The sequence below is a fragment of the Trachurus trachurus genome, assembly GCF_905171665.1.
Source record: "Trachurus trachurus genome assembly, chromosome: 5".
NCBI classification, from domain to species: Eukaryota; Metazoa; Chordata; class Actinopteri; order Carangiformes; family Carangidae; genus Trachurus; species Trachurus trachurus.
In genome coordinates, this window is record NC_139896.1 from 6297649 (window position 1) to 6324651 (window position 27003).

The window sequence follows — 27003 nt, forward strand, 5'->3', positions numbered from 1 at the left end:
ATGATAAAAAGTCACGACACAAGTAAAAGAAATCAACAACCATCTCACCCCTATAATAAAGGTGTCATTGTAATTAAACAATTCACACATGCAGTGTCAGTTTCTGTCATTGTCTGTGTTGTATTTCTGTCAGTGCAGCATCTTGCAACTGATTTTACTGTTGCACAAAGAGATCTGTTTTATGACAGTGCAAATATTAAGGTTATTAAAGCAGGTTTCTGTGCTCACCATTCCTTAATATTATCAGAGCAAAGGTAAAAGGGGGTTCACATGCTCATTATTTGTTGCCTTGCCTTTGCCAATCTAAAAAAAGTTTGTGGTTTTTTGCAGAAGCACACATCCTGTCACTGTCCTTTGAAAAAAGAGAGAGAGAGAGTCTCCACCAGCGTCACATTGTGCAGCATCAACATGCAACAGATGCTGTAGTCTTATTGTCTCACTTTTGTTATCATATACCGAAAGAGAGACAGCGAGAGCATTGTCTCTGTTGAAAGCTTCACTGCCATGGGGTCCTGTTGCAATGTGACGGCCGGTAAGTTTTGAATCTTTACTGTTTTTTTTATTATAAAGATATTAGATATGGAGCTTTGAAAAGTATTCATGATTACACCATCATTTGGCAGTTGGCAGTAATCTGATTTTATGTATTGACTGCAACAGCTTGGAGTTTTTCTTTTCTACATGAGACTCAAGTTCAGAAAATACAGATGAATCACGATTATTATACACTTATTTGTAGAGGGGGGTTAACTGCTACTCAGCTAACGAACAGACGGTCACAGTGGGCAGAGGAAAGCACTAAACTGTAGGTTATTATAAGGACCAGTTAGGGGGAAAAGTAATGTAAGGATTATCTAGGTCTCAGTCTGTAGAAGATCCATGAAGATAATCCCAATATCAAATAAATGATCGACTAAAAGTAGAATTTATTCTATTAAATTTGATGTTAAATCTTGCTAACTTGCTTCATCTCAACATTTCTTTACAATTTAAAGTCAAGATCTAACAGGCAGAAGTTTATACCATGAAAAACACTTGACAGTAAAGAGGAGAAACGCTCTTTTTACGCTTTTGATAAATGAGATAAACAGAGAAACAACATTAAACATCTCTATGTACACTGACAACTGGTCAAATGCCTGTGTGTAATATAAAAGCACTCACATAAGGCAGATGAACAAAGATGGTCATCACATTAGCATTAATTTGGAGGTTAATGTGATTATATTCATCCAGTTTGAGCTCTGTTTCTGAAATATCTGAGCTATTGAAACTCTAAAACACTCACCACCTACTCTACTTTTGTTTGTAAAGCTCTGTCACCTTTTACCCTTTTAGCTCCTGTGGCTAAAATGATGACGCTGTATGGGAACATTGAGAGAAAACCAAAAGAGAGAAGTTGTTATTAATAAGTTAAACAATGAGCAGAATATGAAGCTATTAAAACTCTGCAGAGATCCACACATGACTGCACATTACTGTTATTTCTCTATGGGATTATTACGCATGATTATTACTGTCATAGACTGGTTTAGAATAAACTAATAAAAATGTATTTACAGTATAAATTCTTCTTTTTTTGGTACAATTTGTCTCAGTCGGCCGATTTAATTGCAATCCATCCACAAGCCATCCACAAGCCACCATGGAAACAATATGATATGATTATTCGTTCCAGATATTCTCTGATGAGATTACAATTTAATGAGAGCAGCCAGTGTAAGACATTCATGTCAGAGTATAACTAATTAAGCTGGTGCTCCTTTGCCCTGAGGAAACATGCAGTATCATGCAGGACAGGGGAAATTACACAGCATCACAGTATTCACAGTGAGAATAATGAGAATACAATATATACTATATTATAGATTTATACTCATAACGGGTCAATCATCAGATTAATCATCATCAATCTTTATATTCAGCCATTTATAGCTACAATTATTAAATTACAATCATGCATATTTATTTAAGGCAAACACAATGCGCCCACACAATTTTAAATAGTAAACAAACGTCAAAGAATCCATATCTAATTTTAATGTAGAGGTGTCACACAGCGGTGTAGTGACGGGATATTTTAAGTGTGATATATAGTTCCTGAGAAAAATGAGTGTGTACCTCAGCAGGTTGGAGCAAAGCAAGGTTTGCAAATGTGTAGTGAGATAGGAAACACGTCCTACTGTAGCTTTGCTTTGCTTTGCTGAGTATGAATTTTTTGCAACAACTACAGAGTTATTTGCAATCATGCATGTGAGCTTGCTACTAAAACCACATCTCCTGTCGCTGATTGCTGAGAAGATCTCTCAAAGGAAGACGTAGTGTAAATCTTTTCCTTATGGGCGCTTCACTACTGTGCAGCAGGGATTGACTTTTCTTTTTTCCACCAAAAAATACAATACATTTCTATTTCTATGTCAATTCATACGGCTCAGTATACTTCTTTACTATAACGGACACTGATTTTCACTGCTCAAAGTTACGTGACATGCTACATGTATTTATATCGCATGGCCGTTTATATGTTTGGAGATGACGGACTAGTTCACATCAGCACCATTAGACTTCACTAATATCAAGTCATTTTCACTTGAATTAATCATTTACTTTCTTGTGTGCTAAAATTAAGAATACAGGAAAATTGAATTCAGAGTTATTTATAAACAGGGTGAAGTGGTGCAGTGCATGGTTTGCATTGTCAGCAATGAAAGGTCTGGGTTCAATCCCTGATCCGGGGGAAGTCCAAAAGATATGTGAAGATGGTGGTGATTGCCTCCCTCGTGATGGTCTAATGCCAAATATTGAATTGTCTGATATCAAGTAACTGGAACAAAAAGCCAGTGTTTCCATTTATTTCAAACTTAGTCAACTTATTTCTGGACTGGACCAACTTATTTTAAGATTTCTTACTGCTTTCATAGATCATTTCATGAATATTAAAGGGATAGTTCAACATTTTGGCAAATTGGCCCATTGCCATCCCTATAGTTTTAGCAGTAGGTTCGTTACCTTTAATTGTCGGTGCAAGCTATTTTTAGAACGGCAGTGCTCAGAGCTACGCTACAGAGGCTAATGGGATTTCTTGGTTTCCCTCATCAAATACACAATCCAACAACTCCAAAACGCTCTGGTGGACAAGTTGTGACCTGCACATTCACCACGCTATGAGATAATAACAGAACGTTATGAGACAGAGTTGTTTTAGAGGTAAATGCAGAGACTGCTTGCCGAAAAACTGCCCCCAATGGAAACACGCATCAGCGGTTTTGCATGAATTTACCTCTAAAACAACTCTGTGTGGTAACGTTGTGTTATTATCTCATAGCGTGGTGAATGTGCAGGTCACAACTTGTCCACCAGAGCGTTTTGCAGTTGTTGGATTGTGTATTCGATGAATTTGATGAGGGAAACCAAGAAATCCCATGAGCCTCCGTAGCGTAGCTCTGAGCAGCTCGCGGCTCTGCTCAGCCGTTCTAAAAATAGCTTGCACCGACAATTAAAGGTAACGAACCTACTGCTATGACTATAGGGATTATGGCAATGGGCCAATTTGTGTTTTCTGCAAAGTGTTTTCTTCTCTTGTATTTTAGCTAACTGTTACTTGTTTGTGCAGTGCTGAAGCACCGAGCTGGCACTCATCACAAAACACTCAATGGTAGCCTACTTCTATCTGACCTGTTAACAAAAATAAATCTCTCACCATCAGTGTGAAACCGAGTGGAAATTGCTGTTTTAGTTAATGTGACCAACTCAACCAAAGGACGTAGAGTGAGTTGTCATAAACAGGAAGTTGCATTCAGTGAGCTGACCACTGTGATCTAAAGTTGTAAAGAGACACTAACCCAAGCTCACATCTCCGGCTCTTTCATGAAACTCGGTGATGCAGTGGTTTAGAGATGAGGCCCACTTTCTGTAAACTTTGTTGCATGATGTTTGCTGGTCTGGGGACATGCTCTCCCACATACACATATGCGGTGCGGTTAGTTTTAAATTAAACATTGGTTTGGAGACATATGTGAACATGTTGTGTTTGTGATTCTGTGTTTTGTATTTGATAGGTTTCCTGTTTGATTTTAGCAGTAGGTTGCAGCTCTCTCTGACCAGGTGGACTCATCTGGAAGCCAGTTATGTGTCCAATATGTGAGAAGCTGTAATAATAAATATATTTTTCTTTATTTCTCTCTTTGTCCAGGTTTGAAATTCTTTTGTGAGGAATCTAATATATACACCCTAATAGGAGCTATCGTCCCAATTCTGGTCATCTCACTATCTTTGAACATTTATTTCTGTGTGTCAAAATATTGCTCAGGTAAGTTCATTTTCTCTCTTTAAAAAAATCCACATAACACACACTAATTTTCTAAATTTCATTATGATTGTGTCATTCCTCAGGAAAAAGAGGCCGAAAACAAAGGTAGGTAGCACATGAGAAGAAGCACATGATGTCCACTTTAAAAACAAATCAGTGCCAACTTGTATATTTAAAAAAACATATCTCCTCTCTCTGTGTGTGTGTGTGTCAAATTTAAGACGGGGCCCGACGCAGATGGAAGACAACCCTATATATGGAAACATAAGCTACACGCAAGAAAGTAAGTGAATGCATCGTGTGTGAGCATGTGTCTTTATGCATGTACCTCTGTTAACCGTGTGGTGTTGTTTCCATAGGCAACAACGCTCTGTTCACAGAGGGCAACCGTCCACACTCAACGCTCAGCTCTTCATCTGTGAGAGACCAACAAAGAGTAAGTTCTAACTCACAGGTATAAGTCTTAAAAGCAGTTCCAAAAAAACAAAAAACAAAAAAAGCACACTTTGCCAGACTGGCAACTGCATAAAAGGGCCTTTGTAAACACAGACAAGATTGTTGTGGGTTGCTGTAACATTTGGAGGAGCTGAAGAAGCGTTTTATTTTGTTTTGTTTTTCTCTCTCCTCCTAGTCCAAAACTCAGGACTGCTATGCCAACCTGGCCCTGAAACCTCCGAGGCTGCAGTCTGGACGCAGCTCTCCACAGATCCAGTACTCGGACGTGATTCAGTTAGAGGTGCCACAGGGGGCAGAGACCCAAAACGAGGGCAACCATGACGCCGGCGCCCCCGCCCTGTCCGATCTCTACGCATCTGTGCCATCCCAGCGTGTTAAGGTGAACACCGCAGACACCGGAGAGGACTACGCCAACCAACTCTGCTCTGACACTGATGATAACGTGGCATAAATTGTCTTTCTTTTTTTCTTTCTTCACAACTTTACCTGCCGCCACAGGATGGCGCTGTTTGTCATCACATAAAAAAGATGATAACATTTTTTGTTTAAAGGTGACATGAGCGCTGTTGCAGACTAACTGGTTCCTACTAACTGGTTTACAAGATATACAACAAGTTCATATAATTTGCTATGCGGGTCATTCCACCAAAAGAGTGCCATTCGCTCATTGTAACTCTTAAAAAATAAACTTCATTTTTCATTCCATTTCAGTATAGAATTTTTTTAATATACACATTTACTCATTCAAAATGAGTACTGGTCAATCTCAGGCTACTTTATTTAATTCATTGCTGCTTTTATCATTGCTTTTTTGAAGAATGAGTAACAGCAATGAGGGTAACAGCAATGAGTTTTTAGCATAAAATCAGCAATTGTGTGAAATCTAGCCAAATAGCATCTATACTAATAGCTTGAGCACACAGAGCACATTCTTAGGATTTAACGGAATATTTTACTTTTGATATCAACAAACACTGTCTAGAGATAATTTAGGTAACAGGAATGAGTTTTAAGAGTGACCGACCCTGACATAGCTACAATGTCATTCAATTTCAGGAAAGATAAATTACAGAATTTAATTTTGGTCTTCCCATGACTTTCAAAAGACCTAAATGATGTCACTTCCAGCTGAACATGTCACTGGTGGAATGTTTTATAGTGTAGAATGTGTTTGGGTAACAGCACTGAGTGAAAACCTGGGGACGGGACTAAAATGTGAATTTCAACCAAAATATAATTAAGTTTTGATTTAAAAAATGTTATATAAGTGTAGATATAATATAAAGTCACACTAATATGCAAAAAAAAAAAGAGATTTTAGAAGGATTTTATTCATTATGCATTGTGGTAAACTATAGCGTTTGGCTCTGGGGACATGCAACAAAGGCTATGTTTCAGTGTTTTGAAAGCCTTTTTATAGTAATTTAAAAAATATATATCTTTAATTTCTACAGTGATTCATGTGTATGGTGCTTTGTTTATTAATTAAATGCAATTTATATTATATTATTACATGTTTTTATACATTTAATATGCTGGGGACAGAAATGGCACTCTTTTGGTGGAATCGCCCAGGATTAAATCAACAATCAAATTTACATGATTGTTAATCTCCTGTAACTTTCAATTATTAGTTCACATACTCTTTACTGAAATGTGCATGGTTTTGGAAAGTGTACAACTCTGCACAGTCAAGTCAAACGTCCAGACAACATCTAAAACACATCTGTGAGTGCCGATGGACTTTGAAATATTTTCATTGATCGACACGTGATCAGTCAAATACTGCCGACTCTCCGATTATCTGCTGACCACATCAGTGCTGTTTACTCGCCCTACCTTCACCCAATCTTTTATGACATAGTTGGATTAATATAACGTCCTTCTGATATATCAATGTTTAATCCTATCAAATCCCTGTGTCCTTCAGATTTTGCCCTGACTGTCTGATTGAAGGGTTATTGAGATAATAATAAAAGGCAACTGAATAAAAGTTGTTAGCCCTTACTATGATCCTCCTGTTTCAGTATTTCATCGGTAAGATGTTAATAATTGTCATATATATGAAAAATAAAAATAAACACACATCTTATTTTACACTTTCACTGCCCTTCTCTCATTGCTTCAATTGCATCAAACTCAAATTTACAGCATTGTTTTTCACACATAGGCTTCCCAGCAGAAGGACGGTGCTGGTCTGTACTTTGTATTTTTCATCACCCAACTTATCTGTGGTGGCAGTGATATCTGTTTGGAGGGCAATAATCAATAAGATAATAAGCCTTTATAATTTGGGTGTAGCAGCAGGACAGTTGTATCAATAGGTGGGTGGGGTGGGTAGTTGGTGGCGGTGGGGATGTCTGATGTACCTGCACTGCCTGACGGGACTCTTGGTCTTGGTGAAAATGCCAATAATAAAGAGAGGAAAACCAGAGGTCATGATGAAACATCACAATTTCACATAATAATGATACTAATAATTTAAAAATATATATATTTTATAAAGAGGTATATCATTTAAGATACATTAAACAAGAAGAAAACAGTGACAAATAAAGACCCATCCAATGAAAAATAAAACAAAAGTAGAAGTAAAATCCTGTGTCCCCTGGTATTTAAAACTGAAAGAAATTACAAAATAAAAGCACCACTGGTTATGGCCCACGACTGTGGAACAGCCTTCCTGAAGACCTGAGAGCAGCTGCGAATGTGAACATTTTTAAGAGCAAAGTTAAAACACACCTTTTTAGCTTGGCTTTTGATTAGATTTTACTATTTTATTAGTTTTCCTATCCTTTTATTGCATTTATCGATTTTTACTTTTTATTTAATTTTTTATTATTATTTAATTTTATTTTGTATTCATTTTACTTTTACTTGACTTCTTTTAAGCTTTATAACTGAGTGTGTGCGGGTGTGTGTCTGTGTGTGTGTGTGTGTGTGCACGCGTGTATGTAGCTGCGTGACTTTGGGTTTTATTTTTGCTTTGTTTTGTCTGCTTTTATGTTGTAAAGCACTTTGTGCTACATGTCTTTTGTATGAAAAGTGCTCTATAAATAAAGTCTGATTGACTGATTGATGGTTGCCTATAGAGGGTTAGAAATGCCTTTTTGTAGAAGTTAGTTTATTAAAAGAGATTTAAAATTTGTTAAAGAGCCAGCTAACCTGAGGTCCACAGGTAGGCAGCTGTTCCAGAGTCTGGGGGCATCAACAGCAAAAGCCCCATCACCCATTGTTACCAGCTGAGACCCTGGAACATGAAGATGGTGCATAAGGGATAAAAAGCTCAGACAAATAGCAAAAAGCAAAGCAAAGCTGTGCTACGCTTTAAACACCTGTAATAAAATCTTAAAATCAATTCTGAGTTTCACAAGCAACCAGTGACATACCGGGACAAGTACAGAGTCAAACTACTACGATGTTTTTCTGCGGGAAAAATTGAATTCTTGATTAAGTTGATAACTTGATGACCCGTGTGGTCTCAGACTTTTGGACCCCGCTATACACGCATCAGCACTATCTGAGTTATAAAGTTTACGCAGAATTTATTAGGAAACAGAGTAGAATGCTTCATGATTAGATAAGAGTCTTTACTCCTTCACCTTTGTTACAAATAACATGCACTTTTACACATTCCTGGTTAGCCAAACCAACACTTGGCATCTGTTATTAGTATCGTTATTAATAATTATTTTCTTTATGATGCATTAAACCTTTAAATATCACTTAAGTACAAATACCGGTTAAAGCTTTCATCTAAGATAGCGCTAAAGTGGCAGAATAGTCTAATAAAGTTGTAAAAGTTGTAATAAAATACATCCAATCAGGTGCTAATACAGTTCATCATGTTGAGAGCCCTTAAGGTGTAAATCCATAAAATTTCTAATCATAAAATTGAGAATGAGTTCACTCTGTCTTGATGTTCGGATAAGTTGGCAGGATATTCGTGTTAAGGCATTGTTTATTGGTTGACATAATGCTATTTTCCCCTCTGGGTGTTACACTCTTTTTACTAGCTGGCAGTATCAGGAAATGCTGTATAAACAATTTAATACCATGTGCCAAACTATCTGAAACTGTCCAGATATTATCAACTACTTATTAGTCTCTTGTCAGCTTGTTCATTGATAACATACTGCAATTTCATAGTTTTTTTTTCTAATTAAGTGACCACCATCAGCTAAAACATCAGATAGTAATGACACCGTGTCACCATTAGTGTTGTATAACACAAGTGAGTGTGGGGTATGGGGTGGTTGTTATCGGTTACAGTACATTAGTACATGTATAAAGTAGTTAATAAACCTGTCACATTGAGATATGGCGCGCGTCAATGTCATGAAATATGACATTGTATCAGATATGAATTACTGAAAGTGCAGCGGTCTTGCAACAAAAGTCAGTGCATGAATTCAAAGATTCCTAAGGACCAGTGAAAAAGCAGTAATCATTTTCTAATCGTTTTATGTTGAATGTTTGGTGACGTCTGTGATCAAATATGCACTGAAACACACTAGAGACGCTTTACATTTCAGCATATTGAATGGACCATGAGGGGATAATCATGAACAATTAATGAGGGTGACTTATGCCACTTAATTAGCATTAATTATAAATGTAAGTAAGTTAAAATAGAAAAAAGAACTGAAGCTAATGATTTGATTGAATCAGTCGAGAGAACTATGTTCACTAGGAAATGTACCACGGAAACCAGATTCAGATTCAGATATTTTATTCATGTACTTAGCAAGAAAAAATGTCTTTCAGATGAGCAGTTACGACAGATGTACATGAAAGGGAACCCCAAAGAAGCAGAAACTGCTTAGGGACCCAAACAATCAACAGCATTCTCTATCCCACCCCGCACCCTTTATAGCCATCCATTGGTACACGCAGTCATCGACCTATTCCACACACAAGCACCCACACACTCATACAAAGGTACACATACACTCATAACAGCGTTGTTCCTAAGAGGTACATGATTCTGACAGTGGTCAATTAGTTATATTATAAGTTATATTATAATTATTACAATTAATTATAATATATAATATATAATTATAATAAAATAATTAATTATAATATAATTATAATTATAATTAGTTATATTATAATTACTTACAGTAAGTAAGACGAGATACATGATTCTATAAGGCGAGATACGTGATTCTAGGCAAAACATGATTCTGGCGGAGGTTACATTATAAATAGTATATGATAATACGAGATACATGATTCTTGCAGAGATTATATTATAAATAGTATATGATTAGACAAAATACAAGATTGTGGCAGAAGTTATACATAGGAGGACAGGAGTTTCTTTCTAACTTTTTTTTTTTTTAAGGCAGAAAAGGATGTTGGCCGATGTTGTAAATAATAAAAAAGGTACTGTGAGTTTTGTTTTTTGTTTTTTTTCCCTTTTTTTTATTTTGAAAGAAATTAATAGTACAGATTAAAATATTACAATACAATTACAACCATATTTCATCAGTGTAGTAGTCATTTTCCATTTTACACACCAAAATGTAAACTGCACAATGTAAACAGCTTTTTGTGAAGGATTAATATTTAATTCCAATATTAATATTTGATGACCATTAAATGAAATTCCTAAATGTTTTATTCCTCCACCAGGCATAATAATCAATCATACATTTACAACACTTGCAAACAAGTAAGACAAATATTGTCATTTTTAATAGGCTGTAATAACAGTAGTTTACAAATGAAATGTCTCATATTCACAAGAACATTGACTGTGCGCTAAATGCCTCTGAGTGACACCTCAGATTCTGCTGTCCATTTGCTTCATTTGCCCTTTGTCATCATCGCTTGGGACAGCTTTAACGACTTTTAAACTGTAAAAGTCTGACGGCATGTCGAAGAAAAGCTCATCATCAAAGCAGTCCTCGTCATCTGGACACGCCAGGTAGGGCAACTTCAAGACCAAACCGGTGAGAACGCCACCAACTGCAGATGCTGCAATGGTAGAGAAGATCGCCGCAACCTGGTAGAGAGCTTGTTCCTGCGCAGTGCGGCCCAGACCCGGCTTCAACCCGGGAACCAGGGTCTGCAGCTCCAGCAGCCTTGGATCTCCCTCGGGTGGAGCACGATGGGAGAAGATCTGGTACATGCTGGGCCCATAGGTTTCCTCGGTGGCTAAGAGGATGGCGCAGATTCCTGCCGTGGATGATATGAGGCCAGTGAGCCCGTGGAGGTTGTGGATACCACACTGGTCTTGAATCCTCAAGTTGCGAGCTAAAAAGGGTGTCAGGTACCTGTATCCAAAGAAACAGGCGGTGCAACCCATAATGCCCAGGCTGTATGCAGCTGCAGGGGAAATCATCATGTCTACAGATGCCCCAACAGTCACACCGCCGGCCAGAGTCACATTCTGAATGTCAGCCATTGTGAGTTTCCCCCTCTTGTTAAACACGGCAGAGAGTGCAAAGGCAGTGAGGGTGGACGAGCTTAGACCTATAAAAGTGTGGAGAATTGCTCTGTGTTGGTCGTCGCCCTTGAAGGTCAGAGCAGAGTTGAATGACGGCCAGAAAACCCACAGGAACAGGGTTCCCAATACACACAGGATGTCAGACTGATAGCTGGTCGTCTCTTTGGCGTGTCCGTCATTCAGGCTGGGACGGTACAGAACAAATGTCACTCCTAGGCCAAAGTAGCAGGCAAACAGGTGAATGAGAATACTGCCCCCTGCATCATTGATCCGAATATATTTCAACACAGCCCACTCTACCACAGAAAACACAGGGATCTCCAGTAGAGCCATAACCAGCAGCTGGACAGGACTGGTCTTTCCGATCACTGCTCCAAAAGAGATAAGGACCACAGCACAGGCGAACTCTGCGTTCAGAAGATTGACGACCCCCAGGTGAATTTTACCCTCATGGCTAAATTGGAAGAAACCTTGAATCAGGATCGCCCACTGGATTGAAAATGTAGCTGTGAGAAAGTTGAAGACCATCCCACTGAAGCCGTAGAATCGGAAAAAGGCCAGCAGGCAACCGAAGCCCACGAAGATCATCACCTGCACGTCAGCAAAGTAAGGGTAGTCGCGATACAGGGAGTTCTCCATCGGGTTGGTCTGATTGTTTTGCAGCTTCGCGTTGGCATTGTCATCGTAAGTAACAAAAAAAGCGTAAAGAACCAGCATAACAACCTCCAACACGAGCACCAGCACCGGCAGGCGCACTCTCAAACTTGTAGACGGATTCATGATGATGCACAACTCCTAGTTCAAAGAGTGGCTCCCCCAGCTGCTCCGGCATTCCTTTTATACCTCTATTTTATCAGATAAGAGCAGCTAATAATATTGGTTAAAGAGCCTAACCCCTGGACATGGTTATTTAACACACAGCACGTTGAATACAAACGTGTACCTGACTTAAATCCCACACATTAATGGTACCTTCATGTTTTTCATCACAGCTCCAGGTAGCAAAAATAAAAGATTAATATAAATTCTATAAAACAAAAGCTGCATTATGGTAGAGTTATTTAATTGCTTTTCCCCCCCACAACTACCCTAACTTTTTTTTATGTTTGGTATTTGAATGTAAGAAAGTTTAGTTTTTTTTTTGTCTATGGATAGAATGACAATTGTCATCAGTATGTGTGTGTTGAATTTATTCGACGCTGATAACAACACACAGTGATAAGATGCAGAATGAATGTTATTATTGATGGGTTCATACTAGGGGGACTGTGATATATAAAAAACAAAACAAGCAAACATTTTTTTGTTGTTGACATGAAAGCCTTTCCATATTTCAAAAAGCATAAACATTATTATTTTACTGTCCCAATGACCCTTTTGTTGAATTAAATATCATACATAACAGCAAAAGTTGTTTCATATAGCCTAAAGTAATCTTTTCATACTTAAAAAAACAACAACAACAACAAAAAACAACTGTGATTAGGGACACCCTGCATGCTAAGTTAGTATAAGGTAAGGCAAGGCAAGGCAGCTTTATACCAACGGGCAACTCAATGTGCTTTACTTAAGAAAACGGTAAGAATTGGAAACGGGGGAAAAAAACATTTAAAAAAATGAAATAAAGAATTAAACATACAATTAAAAGCAAGAAAAAAGAATAAAAGAAAGTACAGAAAAGAGAGAGAAGGAAAAACATATATAATACAAATACAACTAGACAAAAAAGAGCCTAAAATATGAGTTTGCAGCATGAAATATTGATTTATATTAAAACAATTAAGAGGACTTACAGTGCAAATCCAAGGAAAAGAGCTCAGCCGTAAGCACATGAAAAGAGAAATGTTTTTAACCTGGATTTAAAAATGCTTAGCCCACATAAAGCTAACATAGCAGTCTAGCTAATTAGCTTGCTATCTATATGATTACAGCCTAAACACGGTCTAATGACATTTTAAGTGTTTCTCCCAGCGTAATTAACCGGTTTAAAAACAAATTTAAAACAAATTCATAGAGCTTACCTTCCATCCTCCGGGACCGAGGAGGCAGCGACGTCCAAATAACCGTAGAGAAAGAAAAACCGGACAACGAAGAAGACGACGAAGAAGAAGCGAGCAGCGAGCTCCCATGATGCTTTGCACTGCCAACGTATGCAAACAGGAACATGGCTACCGGTTTTTAACATCAGCAGCCCATTATAAGAAAACACACACTCCTCTGTGATACTACTACAGTCTTTGTATCTGTGACTTGGCGACAGAGGAGGAAGAGAAAATAAAACAAAGCCGTCGTAGAGTTTGTGAGCGGGAGCCGGCGGAGCCTTTTGAAAGCAGCGTAAATCTCCTTCTTCTTGTTGACAAAATCACAGGTAACGGAGCAGTTAGCGAGCTAGCATTAGCACTGACAGTCAACTACGGTAACTAGTTAGCATATCTCGAGTGAGTGGCTTCTGAAATCTGATGTTGCTGTGATGTCCCGTCCACAAATATGCTTTTAATTGTCACTTAAATACAAATACGTAAAATAACCACGATTTTAGACCTGAATTTTTAATATTACAGTCGCATATGATGGGCGATAGATAGATAGGTGTGTGTCTCAGTGGTGCGTGTGGACGAGTCGTGGAGCTTTGACACGACAGCACTTCAGTGACATGTCATTCATTTGATATCTACAAAAACATACCTTAATAGTAAGGCCTCGTAGTTGTCTAACTTTAACACATTACATTTCATTCAGTAACGTTGGGCTAGGCCGGCTAAAGGCATGGAGGAGGAGGAGGAGGAGTGCTATTTGCTCTGCATTATCTGTTTGGTTGTGGTCTATTGACAATCACCGGGTGGTGCACTGACTGGTCATAGAAATATCTAGCCTATATGGTATATTGATTATTCCACGTTAATAGAGAGTTAATCTGATATAATCATGTGACAAGTGTCAGAAGGAAAAATCCATTAGCAAGGCTCCAGACTGCCTTATAAATGGTGGCATTTCGCCCCTTAAAATTGTGACAAGGCAAAGTAGATTTTTCATCGACTTGCACATGTGCAATCAGTAAATTTACCTTCTTTCTTTTTTTTTTACACTGGTGAAATGTGTTGTGGGCAACTCAAAAAATCTGGAATCTGTCATTACAGGTGGAAGCAGGCCAATGTATGGGAGGATCATGAATGAAAAGGAAATGTGGATAATTTGCCTTGCAAGTCGATTTATGCCCCTAAATTTTGTGTTTGTGCTCCTAAAATTTTAAGTTAGGGGCCACTGTGCTCCTAGTAACAAAATAGTTAGTCTGGAGCCTTGATCAGCGGCTCTATTTTCCTCTGGAGACTCGTTTTTTGTGTGTGTCTGTTGGAATTATGTAATTTTATGTAACCTACAGGGTTACAACAGAGGCCTGCTTTACATTATGGTGTGACCATCTGTTTCGAAACCATATATTCCATCTGGGTAAAATGGCAGGTAATGTCAGGAACGCCCACACGCCTGACACCTCAGGACATCAGACCAGTCCAGTACAGTAGTATACGACAGGCAGAGGCCTTTATCTGACCCTGCAATGCATACGTGTTGAGTGTTGAAAGCACTCCCGCTCTGTAAACAAATACACACTCTCTATCTGTCAGATTTTTCAACCAATAACTGAGAGGGCTCTGAGATAGCTGCAGAGTTTATCAACAACTAACATCAAGTAGCTAATAGTTGTGTAATGTCTGACCATGGCATCTACTATAATGTTTGTTTGATGCAACAGCACCAAGATAATTTAAAATCTGTTTGCTTGAAGACAGTCTTTACTACATGAAATCATACTTTAAAAACCTTGTTCTCAGAGACTTTTCTTACAGAATTTTTCTACGAGAATTGACCCTAAAATCCCTCATAAATAACCAGTCTGTTACTTGTCTGTTAGAAATTATATTGGACTTCTCTAGTGATATTTTGTTAGGTTGGTCCATGGATTGATTAACAAAAATATAGCTGATTAATTTCCAGTTTAGATTTGGATGTTACTGTTTCTTTAAACATGTCACATTGTGCACTGGACAGCTGTGATTTCTCTCTCTCTCTCTCGTAGACTGATTGCAGGATATGGCTGAAATATTAACAAAAATAATTGTTGTAATCACAAAAATAACCTGGTAAACTGTCTGTGCACCATGAAGGTGTCGTCCTAACCACAGCCCTGTTTAGTTGAACCACTGACAATGATGATAAATCGACAACAATAGCAATAAGGTTCCAGCGTTTTATCCCTGATCTCCTGATCCAGGTCTGTGCACAGCGAAGGTTTTATTGCAGTTTTTTTTTTTTTTTTTTTCACAGCCTGCTGCTGCTTTCATCCACTCTCCAGACGAGACACAATTAATCTCAGGCAGGGCTGCTGTCCGTGGAGCAGGTCCATGTTTATTTTTGATGACACCATCAAAGTAATTTCCCTCTCCACTGTTCAGTGTTTGGAGAGGTTGGTTCGGTTCAAATGCACAAATTAAAACCTGACCTGTGTTATATAAGAAAAGTGTCAACTTCTATTTTAGGGTGTATTTTCTTTTTCAGGAAAAAGACTAATAGTTTGTGGTTTCAGTACGTAGAATCGAGCTCTGCTGTTGCTGTGGTTTTAAGCAATGGTGGGTTTTTTTTTTTAGGATGTAGCTTGTTAATGTAAGAATGGATTCAATAGGTTTAATTCCCAGGTGTATTTATTGTTGTGTTGACCAGATTCACGTCAATAAATTGATTCCCTGACCTGTGGTTAAAAACGTTCTCTGCAATTTTCTCTTCCAGTTTGTGTCAAGATGGCGAGTCCAAGGACCAGACGAGTTCTGAAGGAAGTGAGAACCCAGGATGAGAACAATGTGAGTCCTCAGACCTCCGTATACCAGGTGTTCGGTTCCCGCAACCCTTCCCTTCGTATAATGTTGCTGCTTTCATCCTTCGTTCAAAATAAACAGTAGAAGTAACTTTAGATGGAGTTTCACCTCCAGTGGACATGGTGTTGGCCTGCATGTTTGGCAACAGCAGCGGGCAGGAAAACTAATATCTCTTAAGCAGCTATAAATAAATGCACTCAGAAAAATAGCCTTACATCAGTCTATATGTTTGCATTAAAATAGTTTTTTAAACCCTGTAAAGCAAATAAATCTGTGTTATTTGCTTGACAGGGTATAAAAGTGTATCCTTCGTTCTTTGTTTTTTTGTTTTTCGGTTTTTCAGTTTTTTGGTTTTTGTTTCAAAATGGAAAAACAGAAAAACAGACCCATTTTCTGTTTTGTTTTTTTTAATTTTGTTTTGAAACAGAAAAACCAAAGAACGAAGGGTACACATATTCAAATATTATTCTTTGAGATATTTTTTTTTAAACATAAGCAGGGTCATGCTATCATTATTAATTTACTTTTACATAATAATAATGATCCTTTTTCTTTTCAGCTCTGTTTTGAATGTGGTGCTTTCAACCCCCAGTGGGTTAGTGTGACCTATGGCATTTGGATTTGTCTTGAGTGCTCTGGCAAACACAGAGGTCTGGGAGTACATCTCAGGTAAGAACCTTATGCACCTATGCACCGGGTGACATTAGAAATACTCACATGTAATCTTTAGAAACTGACATTACTGGTCAGATTTTATGTGTGTAAATGGCACAGATGTGATTCAGCTTTTTGCAATTTCATTCACCAGTTTGTAAAGTGTAATAAAGGACACTGAGGATTAGATAAACGTATTCAACACCAGTTCTGAGCATTATTATAAGCAACATTATACGTGTCTTTGAGACATTCTGCATGCATCATGTATGTTTCCATTATTGTAATGACTCGCAAACTGCAAGAAAAGTGAGGGTGTCCATCATTCATCAGCGTTTTACCATTGCAGCCTGACAATGTTTATCTCCCCTGTGTAGTTTTGTGCGCTCTGTCACCATGGACAAGTGGAAAGATATCGAGCTGGAGAAGATGAAAGCAGGAGGAAACGGAAAATTCCGTCTGTTTCTCGAACTCCAAGATGATTATGATCCCACCTGGAATTTACAGGAGAAATACAACAGCAAAGCTGCCGCGCTCTTCAGGGACAAGGTGAGCTGTGCACAGCCACGGTGATTAACTATGATTAACATGTGGAATGAAAACCACAGCTGAATGCATTTTTGTATTAAAAAATGTTTTATCTCTTATCTTTTATACGATTCGAAATTGTGATTATGAATCGGAACAAAAAAGGAAAGTTGAAGAATAATTGAATATTGGCTGCAGTGTCTGACTGATTTAACCCACTGATCAGATTAATTCACATCGTGGTGACTCTGTGTGCGACAGGTTGCAACTTTAGCAGAGGGTAAGGAATGGTCCATCGAGACGTCCTCTGCCAAGAACTGGACATCTCCTCAACCGAAGACGAGCCTTTCATCCTCTCATCGGTGAGTGCGAAGGAAGCTTTAAACATATTCACCCTGTGTGTGTGTGTGTGTGTGTGATATCAAATACAGAACAGGCATCAAAGCAGTGAATTCATGTTTCTGTTACGCAGCTCCGGAGGGCCTGGACAGAACTCGGCAAAATCTGGCGACAAAGCTTTTGAAGACTGGTTGAGTGACGATGTGAACTCTTATCAGAGGTAAGATCCTCACAAGATATTAAATTACTATTCAATCTTGTGTCATTTTCTGTAAATGATGTTTTTAAATGAATGTTTGCTGCCTCTTCAGTGGAGGTGGTTACAGTGGGAATCAGGAGAACCGGTACGTCGGCTTTGGCAACACGGTGACTCCGGAGAAGAAAGAGGACGACTTCCTGAACAACGCCATGACTTCTATTTATTCAGTAGGTCACAGTATTGATCCTTATAGCTGATTTACATGATGCTGATGTACATTTTATTACTGCATTGTAAAGCACTGTGGCGCCATACAGTTAGTATTGTGAAACACTTTGGTTGACCTCGACTGGCTTTGCTATAGAAATAAATGACCTTGACCTTGTTTTGTACTCTTGCTTTGTATTTTTCCAGCCTTTTAATTTTTCTTTTATCTTCCCTTTGAACAGGGTTGGAGCAGTTTCGCTGTTGGAGCCAGCAAGTTTGCCTCTATTGCTAAAGATAATGTAAGTGTGCTTATTATATGCAATACATGTATGTAGAGTTTCTGCGTTTAGATAAGAACATGGATAAAAAAATACAATCGTCGTTCATTTCATTTTCCTCCTCAAACAGACATCTAAACTGGCAAACCAAGCTACTCTAAAGGTAAGATAAAGGCTAACTCATTATATGAGCAAGGATTCCTCTGTGTTACTCTGTGTATTGTTTGAAGTGCTTCCCTCCTACTTGAGAGTGTAAATATTCACATATTGTATGATATATTTCATGGAAAATCTCTCAGCACATCATGCAAACAGCTCTAATAACTGTGTGACTATACTTTAATATCTCTTTGCCCTCTCTGGATGTAGTTAAAGGGCTATAAAGCGCCCCCTGAACTGGTAAAGCAGATAATAGGTGCATGGCACTTTTCCCAGCATCATTTCATTCTTTATTTTTAAATGCATTATCACTTATTTATTTTTATTTTTTATTTTTTCTCAGCTTGTCAGTTCTTCCATCAGTAGAAAGAAACATTTTGAATGTCCGCTTCAGCTTGGATATATTAACACATATTGCATTGTGTCTGTCTTGGTGCCTGCACTTTGAGTTAATGGATAACCTGTGAAAGGCAGCTGCTAACTGTTTTACAGGACCGAATATATTATGGGATGGGGATTGCTTCTAATTCCGACCCCTAATATAGAAGTATTGTCCACTCATATCCATTAAAAAGTGGGTTATCCATTCATGCATGGCTACTTTTTGTGTTTACTGCAAACAGTGCTGTAGGGGTGTAATGGTGCTGCAGGGATATTTAGCACACTGAATTTCTGGCCCTTCATTTGAATAAAATAGTTAAAGTAGCACTAATTCTTTTTAAGTCTATTCATATTTTGATTTTTTTTTTAAGTTAGGAAACAATAATGGGTAAAAAACACAACTTTTTATTCATTATTCTCCCAAAAACATAGGTGGCAGAGTAAAAGGCAAAGGCTCTTTTAGCTTCTGGAGTTATTGAAGTGAACTTAAGGCTGATAACATTTCAATGTATGCAGTGCAGCCTCGGCAGAGAAGTTTACACCGATGATGCAAGTGTTTTTTTGTTTTTTTTTGAAACCATTACACCCTCTAGAGCTTGTTCAGTGTCATGGTGAATGGGAATGATGGGTCACTTTATGTGCAAGTGCAGAACAAGCAGCTCAGTGTCTTGCGCTACTCTGAATGTTAAACTGTGTTTCATTCAAGTGAATTCTCCCCCCTCTGACTTCCAACCAGGCCACAGAGTTAGGACAGACATTAAATGAGAATGTTATCAAACCTACCCAAGAAAAGGTAACATTGATGTTTGAAGTTGTCCATTTGGTGGGGTGCGCTGCTGCTTTTCTAGAGACAATGAAATAACAGCTTCAGATGTGAATGTGCTATTTTCTACGCTGCTTGTCTTCTCTAGTATCTGCTTTATGCCAGCTTACATTAAACGACAAAAGCCGCCGCAAATAAAAAAAATCAAACCCTACTTGTCTTCACAGTTCAGCTGAGAGCCGTTTATTTGGAGTGGTTATGAGTCAGTGAACTACTCTCAGCACAGTCACTGGAGACGGATAAAAAGTGCATTTAAATACACATTTAAGAGCCAAAGTCTGAAGCCTTGTTCCTAGACACTCAGTGAAAATTACAACGTCTTCCTGTTGTTATTAAAATGTTCATTTAACACGCTCTGTTTTCTAAAATGACAATGTAACTGCATCAATCTTTTATTCGTCTCGCTCCTGGCAAACACACAAAAAGACACAACCTGGAGCTCTTCAACTGGCAAATGAATTTGTCCCTGGCAGATGTTGCATTAAAAATCAGCTTTGTTTTTGGAAAGAGAAAAAAAAAAGTGCATGAAGTGAACTGAATAATGTTACCACCCAAACAATCATGGTGAGTGTTTTCCACATAAATGCTTCCACAGCTGCTCTAACGCTTACTGTCAAATGAGCAGCTCCTGGATGTGTCTGTTAGAGAGATCTAATGGTGTTCATGAATCAAAACACGCAACACACAGTGAGCGAGGGTGCTCTTCTTTGGTTACGGACATGAAGTTACAAAGAACTGCAGAAAAAAATCCAAGGCACTCCTCTTAACTCTGTATTCATTGGAAAATCTCTTTGCCTCTGCTGCCTAGTGGTTTACTCAGAGTGGCTGATATGAATGCAATGCTATTGTCTTCTAATGTACAGCTGGCCTTGGTGATATATTTCTAGAATCTGCTTTTTTGTTTTTGTCTTCTTTACTCTCTTGCAAAATGCTGGAAGCTGCATTACTTTGGAGTTTTTCTCTCTTTTTGGGGATAAATCACCATTCAGAGACAAAATGTTGTTCTTTTCTCACGTTGATTATCTGACTGAGCCCCTAATCAAACACATGCAATCGCTTTTCTCACAATCAAAAATTATTAATTATTTCTCATTATTACAAGTACATTTGGATTTTTTCAGTTCAGTTTTTAATAATTTGCATCAAACTATTTGCATCAATGCAGGTGAAAGATGGAAAGTTGCTAGATGAAATGACAGTCAGCATCTCTGGGCTGGCGACCAAGGTAGGACGGGCAGATCTCTGCCACGCTGCACCCGCGCAAAACCAGTCTCCGTAGTGAGGAACAGCAGCTCTGATGTAAAACCTCAGGGTCTCTCAGTCCAGATGTGCAAACACGGTCTATATATTATTGTAAACCCCCCCAAAAGGAGACTGGTTTTGCTGCAACGATGAATGTACAATGAACAATTCTAACTTCATGTAATCTCTTTATTTTCCTTGCTGCCATTGTTATTCTGGTGGTGAGTACTGTGTTGGAAAATAAGCATGTGTGAGGAATGTTAATATCACTGCCTCTATTTCTGTTGCTAATATTAAAATCGCAGCAGCGTCTGTTGACTTGTTGTGTACGCTGCTTATTATTATTATATGTTTATTATTATATATTCAAGTCATACTGTTGCTATAATTACTGCCTCTAGCTCCAAGTTTTGGATTTAATTTCCATTTAAAGTGAAATAGCGTGTATATACTGAATGTAAAAAGTCATTATATTTAAGTTAAAGGGATAGTTTGACATTTTGGCAAATTGACCCATTGCCATAATACCTATAATTTTAGGAGTAGGTTCGTTACCTGTAATTGTCGGTGCAAGATATTGTTAGAACGGCGGAGCAGAGCCGTGAGCTGCTCAGAGCTACTCAGAGCTGCATGAATTTACCTCTAAAACAACTCTGTCTGGTAACGTTCTGTTATTATCTCATAGTGTGGTGAATGTGCAGGTCACAACTTGTCCACCAGAGCATTTTGGAGTTGTTGGATTGTGTATTTGATGAGTTTGATGAGGGAAACCAAGAAATCCCATCAGCCTCCGTAGAGTAGCTCTGAGCAGCTCGCGGCTCTGCTCCGCCGTTCTAAAAAATAGCTTGCACCGACAATTAAAGGTAACGAACCTACTGCTATGACTATAGGGATTATGGCAATGGGCCAATTTGCCAAAATGTTGAACTATCCCTTTAACAGCTGCATAGAATCTTGTTTACCCACGTTTTCCTCTTTTCTCCAGGTTCAGGGAGCTGGTGCAAAATTGACAAACCTCTTCACTGGAAAACCAGAAGATGGGTATGATAACATCGAAACAATTGTATTCTGTGATTTAATCTCATCGGACACACACACACACACACTGTTCAGGCATTTCTTCATGTTTGGTCTTGTGTGTTCAGGTCTGCCGGAGAAAGCTACCAGAACATGGATGCCACTGAGGGATATCAGGGCAGCTCTAGCTCCGGCCAGGCTGTCGGCAAGGACTTCTGGGAAACCTTTGGCAGCAGCAACTCCTTAAAGGCCCCAAAGAAATCCCCCAGCAGTGACAGCTGGACCGTTGCAGATAATTCGGCGAAGAAGAGCTCTGACAGTTGGGACAATTGGGGCACCGAAGCCGCCTCCAATAATAAACACAGTACAGAGGAGAGCTGGGAGGCCTGGGACAACAACTGGGAGAACGCGGAGGGAAAGACGAAGAAGAGCCCCACGAAACCCGCCGAGGAGACCTGGGATAATGCAGACTGGTAGTGACCTCGCTCCTCATCCTCCCTCCCTCTCTCCCTCCCATCCATCTCACCTTTCCCCCTTTTTCTGGCCTTCTCCCCCTCCGTCTCCCTCCCTCTCTCTTCATCTCACTGGCACTTTCAGGGAAAGAGCTGTGTCCACTTTTCTTTTTGTCAATCCAAATTCAAAAAAATATATTTATTATTATAAACCCAAGAAACAATAGATGAAGCCTGGGGTTAGATTGAGCTCATTATTGAATGAATATTCTTTAAAAAGCAAAACAAAAAAACAACTATATTGACTTTGCAGTCATGTATATTACTGTAAATTACCTTCATCACAGGGAATTACAATTAATCAGTGTAGATATGGTCATGAATTTACTGCCTGGTACTCCCCCCAATACGTTACAGATAATGGTGAATAAGATAATGTTCATAGTGTATCATTGGTTTAATGATACTGGGTTTCAGTTCGCCACATAAAAAAAATATATAGATGGAAATCTGACATAATGTAAATATAAATCCTTGTAAATACAGTATGATTGACTAAACACTAATCACATTCATTTCTGTGTGTTCAATCAGACCGACCTGCTCTGTCCCTCGACCTTTTGCACATTTTATTCCGGGAAAAACTGATTTTTGAAAACACATTTAGATCGAATACAGCAACAAATTGGCCATCATCAGACATTATTATTAAAATCATGTGTGGATCTGTCAATATTGAATAAAATTATCCAATATGTTACATGAGCCAGGGCTTCGTGACCTGTTTATTGTTTTTATTTAAACACTTTTTTGTTATTAAAATGTGCAAATAGTCAAAGGGTTTGATCATTTGATATCATGCTACCAGGACACTGGGAAGATGCTTGGGGGTAAATGAATGTATCACGCTGGTGTCATGCAGACAAGCTGACTGAAACCATTTAATTCAGACAGATGAGCTGTTGAAACTGTTTTTGAAGGCTTGATACAATATTGTGGTTTTATACTATTTACTTTTTCCATCTTCATTCCCTCATGAACAGCAGCTCAAGACGTAATTGTAATGCCCACACAACAAAATATTCTCTGCAGTGACAGATAAAGTATTATTTAAAACATAGCCTATCCAAAACATCCTATTGGGATTTTCTTTTTAATGCAACATTAAGTTTCTTTACACTGACTTCACACAGTCAGGACAGGCTGTGTCCGACTGTTGTAATGGCTCATATTAGGAAAGAAACTTGTTGGATATCAACTTTTGTTTCACATAGACATATTTGGTTATTTTAAATCTCTAAAAATGATTAGTTTATTGTGGAATATTTCACAGGAAAGCCACTCATTGCGAGGTGATATGCTGTAAGTACTATACGTGAGTTGTGTTTTAATAACTGGACACAGATGGGGAAACTGGAGATTGTTTTTTAACTGGTGAGCCCGTAAATCTAATCTTATATGAAGAAACCCAGCGTGATCCTGTCCTCCACATCTGTGTCAAGTGACAATGCACCTTTAGTGGGTTATGTGTTGCGAGGATGCGGTGTCACAGATATCTTCCTGAGTCTGTTAAAATCCGAATTGTGGAGTTACAGTATATTAACGAGGCTCTTTATTCGCTGAATGCTCAGATGGTCGTAGCTCTCAAAAGGCTTGTTATGAGTTAATTAAATCAACCTGATGCGTCAGTCGGTGAGATAAAATGTCAGCTGCACTTACACCGTTCATCATAGATGCAGATGCATTATGAGGAGCTCGTTGTTTTAACGAGTCGTAATGTAATAGATGTGAAATTGAATATCAGACCTATTCGTTTGGTCGTCTTAAAAATGTAAATGAGCTGTCGAGTTTTGAAACAAGTCCAAATTTTTGCAGCACCTAACTTCCCCCATGTGGCCTTGAATTCTCTATAACACAGTGCTGCAGCTGCAACTGCAACTGTATCCTACTGTTTAGGACTTAAAAAACTTTTATCTGTTTGTGCGTGTAGTGATGCTCAGTCTTTATAAACGATGCAAACCGCTGGATTCAGACGAACCGACGCCGACTGATTTGCTCGGTGTGAGTGAGCTGATTGGACAGTAGTCAGTCATCAGCTACTCAGTGTGCCAGTGTAATATAATTGCTGGATAGTTATTTGATATTAGGGTGTTATTATTACTATAACATGTTGCTGTATTCCTGCAGGCGCCCCCCCCACTGGGCCTCTTGAACGGTAACAATTAGCATTTTTACTATCACACGTTTTGACTAGTGAAGGATAACTCCTGGGATTTTTTACTCCATGCTCATTTCCTACCTCTAAGAAGTCTTCAGTTTACTGCCCAGTACCCAGTACTGAGCATGTTTTTGTTTTTTTGTTCTCTAAACCTTGCATCATAGTTTTTTGATGTAGACCTTATTATAGCAGGCTGAAGGCAAAATGTGTTGTAACAGCAAAACCTGCATATTGGTCTACACACTGTCTGTTGTTATGTTTCTTGTTTAGTTATTTCTTTTCACTGACAGTGCAATGAAGAAACAAAAAAAAAGGAAAAGAAAAGACTTATGATCATTCCAGGTAGATTTGTGTCGCTCTAACCCTCTGCAGTCATGTGTTCATGTGTTTAAATGCCTTAAAAAAAAAAGCCGTGTTTGCTTTCTGTCAGTTTGCTCGTGTGTCTGATACGGTGAGGTGTACATGTCAGTAAGTCAGCATCAAATTATACAGTGTCACCCTCAACTTTACCGTGTATTATGGAAGAGTTATGTCAGCTATTTTTATTTTTTATTTGATGATAATATTACATAAAACATATAGATCTATGGGACTTAAATGGAAGACTGTCTCTCGAAATATCTAAACAGTCACTTGCAGTCAATTGCTTTTCGGGGTACTTGATTAGTGGTAAAATTACAGAATATGTTAATAAATGAAATGCATCCAATAATTATTGATATAAGGTGAATTTTTTTTTTTTTAATAAAACCTGACTTTTTTCCGCCACATATACTCAGATTTGAATAACTCAGAGCAACAGTTTAGCTCAGTGTCTGTGCCTGTCGATCATTTGAGGTTCGGGTATGTCCACGTTTGGTTTGTGTGATGAAACTGTAATGTCAGAAATACTATTTTTTGATGTCATGCATGAGATGTAACGTGGAGCTAAATGCATTCAGCTGTTTTTTGATTTTAAAAAGGTGTTTTCCCTCAGTGAATTGAAGTGCAGTTGTCTGCTTGCCCCCTTCAAGTTTCACCAGCAGCCCACCCCATCCCCCCCTCTCCCCCTTTTTGAGGTGAGCCAGTGTTACATTCTCAGTTGAAGCTGTGGATATTTTTTCCTGTACACAAACATGGTTTCTGTGTTAAATAAAACTGTATTGTGCTGTGAATGCAATGAAATCGGTTTTTAGCTTATTGTCTCTGCGATGTGAATCTGTCTTGGTGAGGAGCGGTTGTTGTTACACTACATGTTGACACTCGGATACAGTAGATTCTTCTCTTGCAGTAGAGGCAGATTTTTCTCTGAATGAACACCAGTGTACAGGAATCATGTTGCAGGCAAACAGATGCATTTCAAGTCCCTGTTGCTACCGTGACATGGCTGAATCCTCTGGGCATCTTGCAAGCAAAGAACCCAATGAGTCAGTCGACATTACATGGATGTTGAGTCAAAAATAATTTATGTTTCATAACCTAGATTAATTGTCCAGTGACGCCAAAGTAAAAAGCTGTTATGCCATCCTTTGAGCCAAACTGGTCAAAATGTAAAGATGCTTTTTCCACCATGATAGTCACAGATTACATTATGATAATGACTGATTGTGAAAATACAAAAAACATAAACATCCTATAACAATACAAAACTGTAGCAGTTCAGTATGTATAAGAAAACAAACTAAAAGTTCTCATCTTGATTCAGACATCCTGTCTGCATGTCTTATTTTCTAGCCAGAGATCTTTTGTCAAGATATGATAGATTTCCACAAGCCAGCAGCTCAAGCACACAGGTAGAGAAAAATAAGAAAATATGTGTTTAAGCGGGGGATTTTTAGTGGGGAAATAAATTCTCTTTGCATTGTACATCCATCTCCTGCAGCGATCACCTGCTGTGATCATGGTGCATAGGGATTTTTTTTTTTGTACATTATCATCACACCTCTAGAGCTTGAGCTCCCATGAGAAAAGTAAATCTCACCTCCCCATTCCCTTCTCCACTTAAAGCAGATATCAGTGGAATGTTTTTGTTAATATAAGTCCTAAATAGTCCTATTTTCCGTCAGCAATCACTTACATGAAGTATTTCAGCCTAAACACGAGTCTCTCCGTCACTCTGCTCTGCTGTAACCCGAGGAGAAAATTTTCCTTGTGGGATACAAGTGTTATCCAATGAGGAGAGAGAACGGCATGAAGGGCTGTGTGTGCAGCCAAGGGATGCGCGTGAATGTGGTGACGTAGCACGAGGACCAATTGATGCCTGACAAGGGCGGGGGCTGCTAACTCATGGTGCGTTCAAAGAAACTCGTACTTTGTGTTTTTCCTTCCTGTGAAGTCATACCAGTTCGATCTGGTACGAGTTCACGGGTCGGAAGTTACGAGTGGCCGTTATAGGGAACTTTCACAGACAACAGGATGGTAAAAACACGAGCTACGA

General features: G+C 38.6%; 3 protein-coding genes across 4 annotated transcripts; 2 read left to right on the forward strand and 1 right to left on the reverse strand.

Annotated features, from left to right (window-relative positions):
- The first annotated feature begins 440 nt into the window (after window positions 1-440).
- Window positions 441-5541, forward strand: LOC310985950 (signaling threshold-regulating transmembrane adapter 1-like). The gene is made up of 6 exons (XM_083971630.1): window positions 441-532; window positions 4193-4309; window positions 4393-4414; window positions 4531-4592; window positions 4669-4745; window positions 4941-5541. The coding sequence occupies exons 1-6, from the start codon at window positions 505-507 to the stop codon at window positions 5214-5216; spliced, it is 582 nt and encodes a 193-aa protein (XP_083827756.1). The 5' UTR covers window positions 441-504; the 3' UTR covers window positions 5217-5541.
- Window positions 5542-10556: 5015 nt separating this feature from the next.
- Window positions 10557-12002, reverse strand: rh50 (Rh50-like protein; the record flags this gene model as incomplete). The annotated part of the gene is made up of 1 exon (XM_083971236.1): window positions 10557-12002. One exon carries the CDS (start codon window positions 12000-12002, stop codon window positions 10557-10559), a length of 1446 nt encoding a protein of 481 aa, XP_083827362.1.
- A 1367-nt stretch (window positions 12003-13369) lies between these two features.
- On the forward strand, window positions 13370-25650 carry arfgap1 (ADP-ribosylation factor GTPase activating protein 1). 2 transcript variants are annotated; one of them, XM_083971592.1, is made up of 13 exons: window positions 13370-13590; window positions 16005-16075; window positions 16650-16759; window positions 17122-17293; window positions 17534-17634; window positions 17745-17831; window positions 17923-18037; window positions 18260-18316; window positions 18426-18458; window positions 19572-19628; window positions 20824-20883; window positions 21886-21941; window positions 22046-25650. In XM_083971592.1, the coding sequence occupies exons 2-13, from the start codon at window positions 16016-16018 to the stop codon at window positions 22392-22394; spliced, it is 1257 nt and encodes a 418-aa protein (XP_083827718.1). In that variant the 5' UTR covers window positions 13370-13590; window positions 16005-16015; the 3' UTR covers window positions 22395-25650. The 2 variants fall into 2 exon arrangements, with proteins under 2 accessions (XP_083827718.1, XP_083827719.1); XM_083971593.1 differs by lacking the exon at window positions 19572-19628.
- Window positions 25651-27003: the final 1353 nt, after the last annotated feature.

What these genes read in the sequence shown, in the direction of transcription:
- LOC310985950 (XM_083971630.1), top strand. Translation starts at nt 505, where the DNA reads ATGGGGTCCTGTTGCAATGTGACGGCCG. An exon ending in TGTGTCAAAATATTGCTCAG is followed by an intron (nt 4,310 to 4,392) that starts GTAAGTTCATTT and finishes GTCATTCCTCAG; the next exon opens with GAAAAAGAGGCCGAAAACAA. An exon ending in CATAAGCTACACGCAAGAAA is followed by an intron (nt 4,593 to 4,668) that starts GTAAGTGAATGC and finishes TTGTTTCCATAG; the next exon opens with GCAACAACGCTCTGTTCACA.
- arfgap1 (XM_083971592.1), top strand. Translation starts at nt 16,016, where the DNA reads ATGGCGAGTCCAAGGACCAGACGAGTTCTGAAGGAAGTGAGAACCCAG. An exon ending in GAACCCAGGATGAGAACAAT is followed by an intron (nt 16,076 to 16,649) that starts GTGAGTCCTCAG and finishes TTTTCTTTTCAG; the next exon opens with CTCTGTTTTGAATGTGGTGC. An exon ending in TCAAACCTACCCAAGAAAAG is followed by an intron (nt 19,629 to 20,823) that starts GTAACATTGATG and finishes GCATCAATGCAG; the next exon opens with GTGAAAGATGGAAAGTTGCT.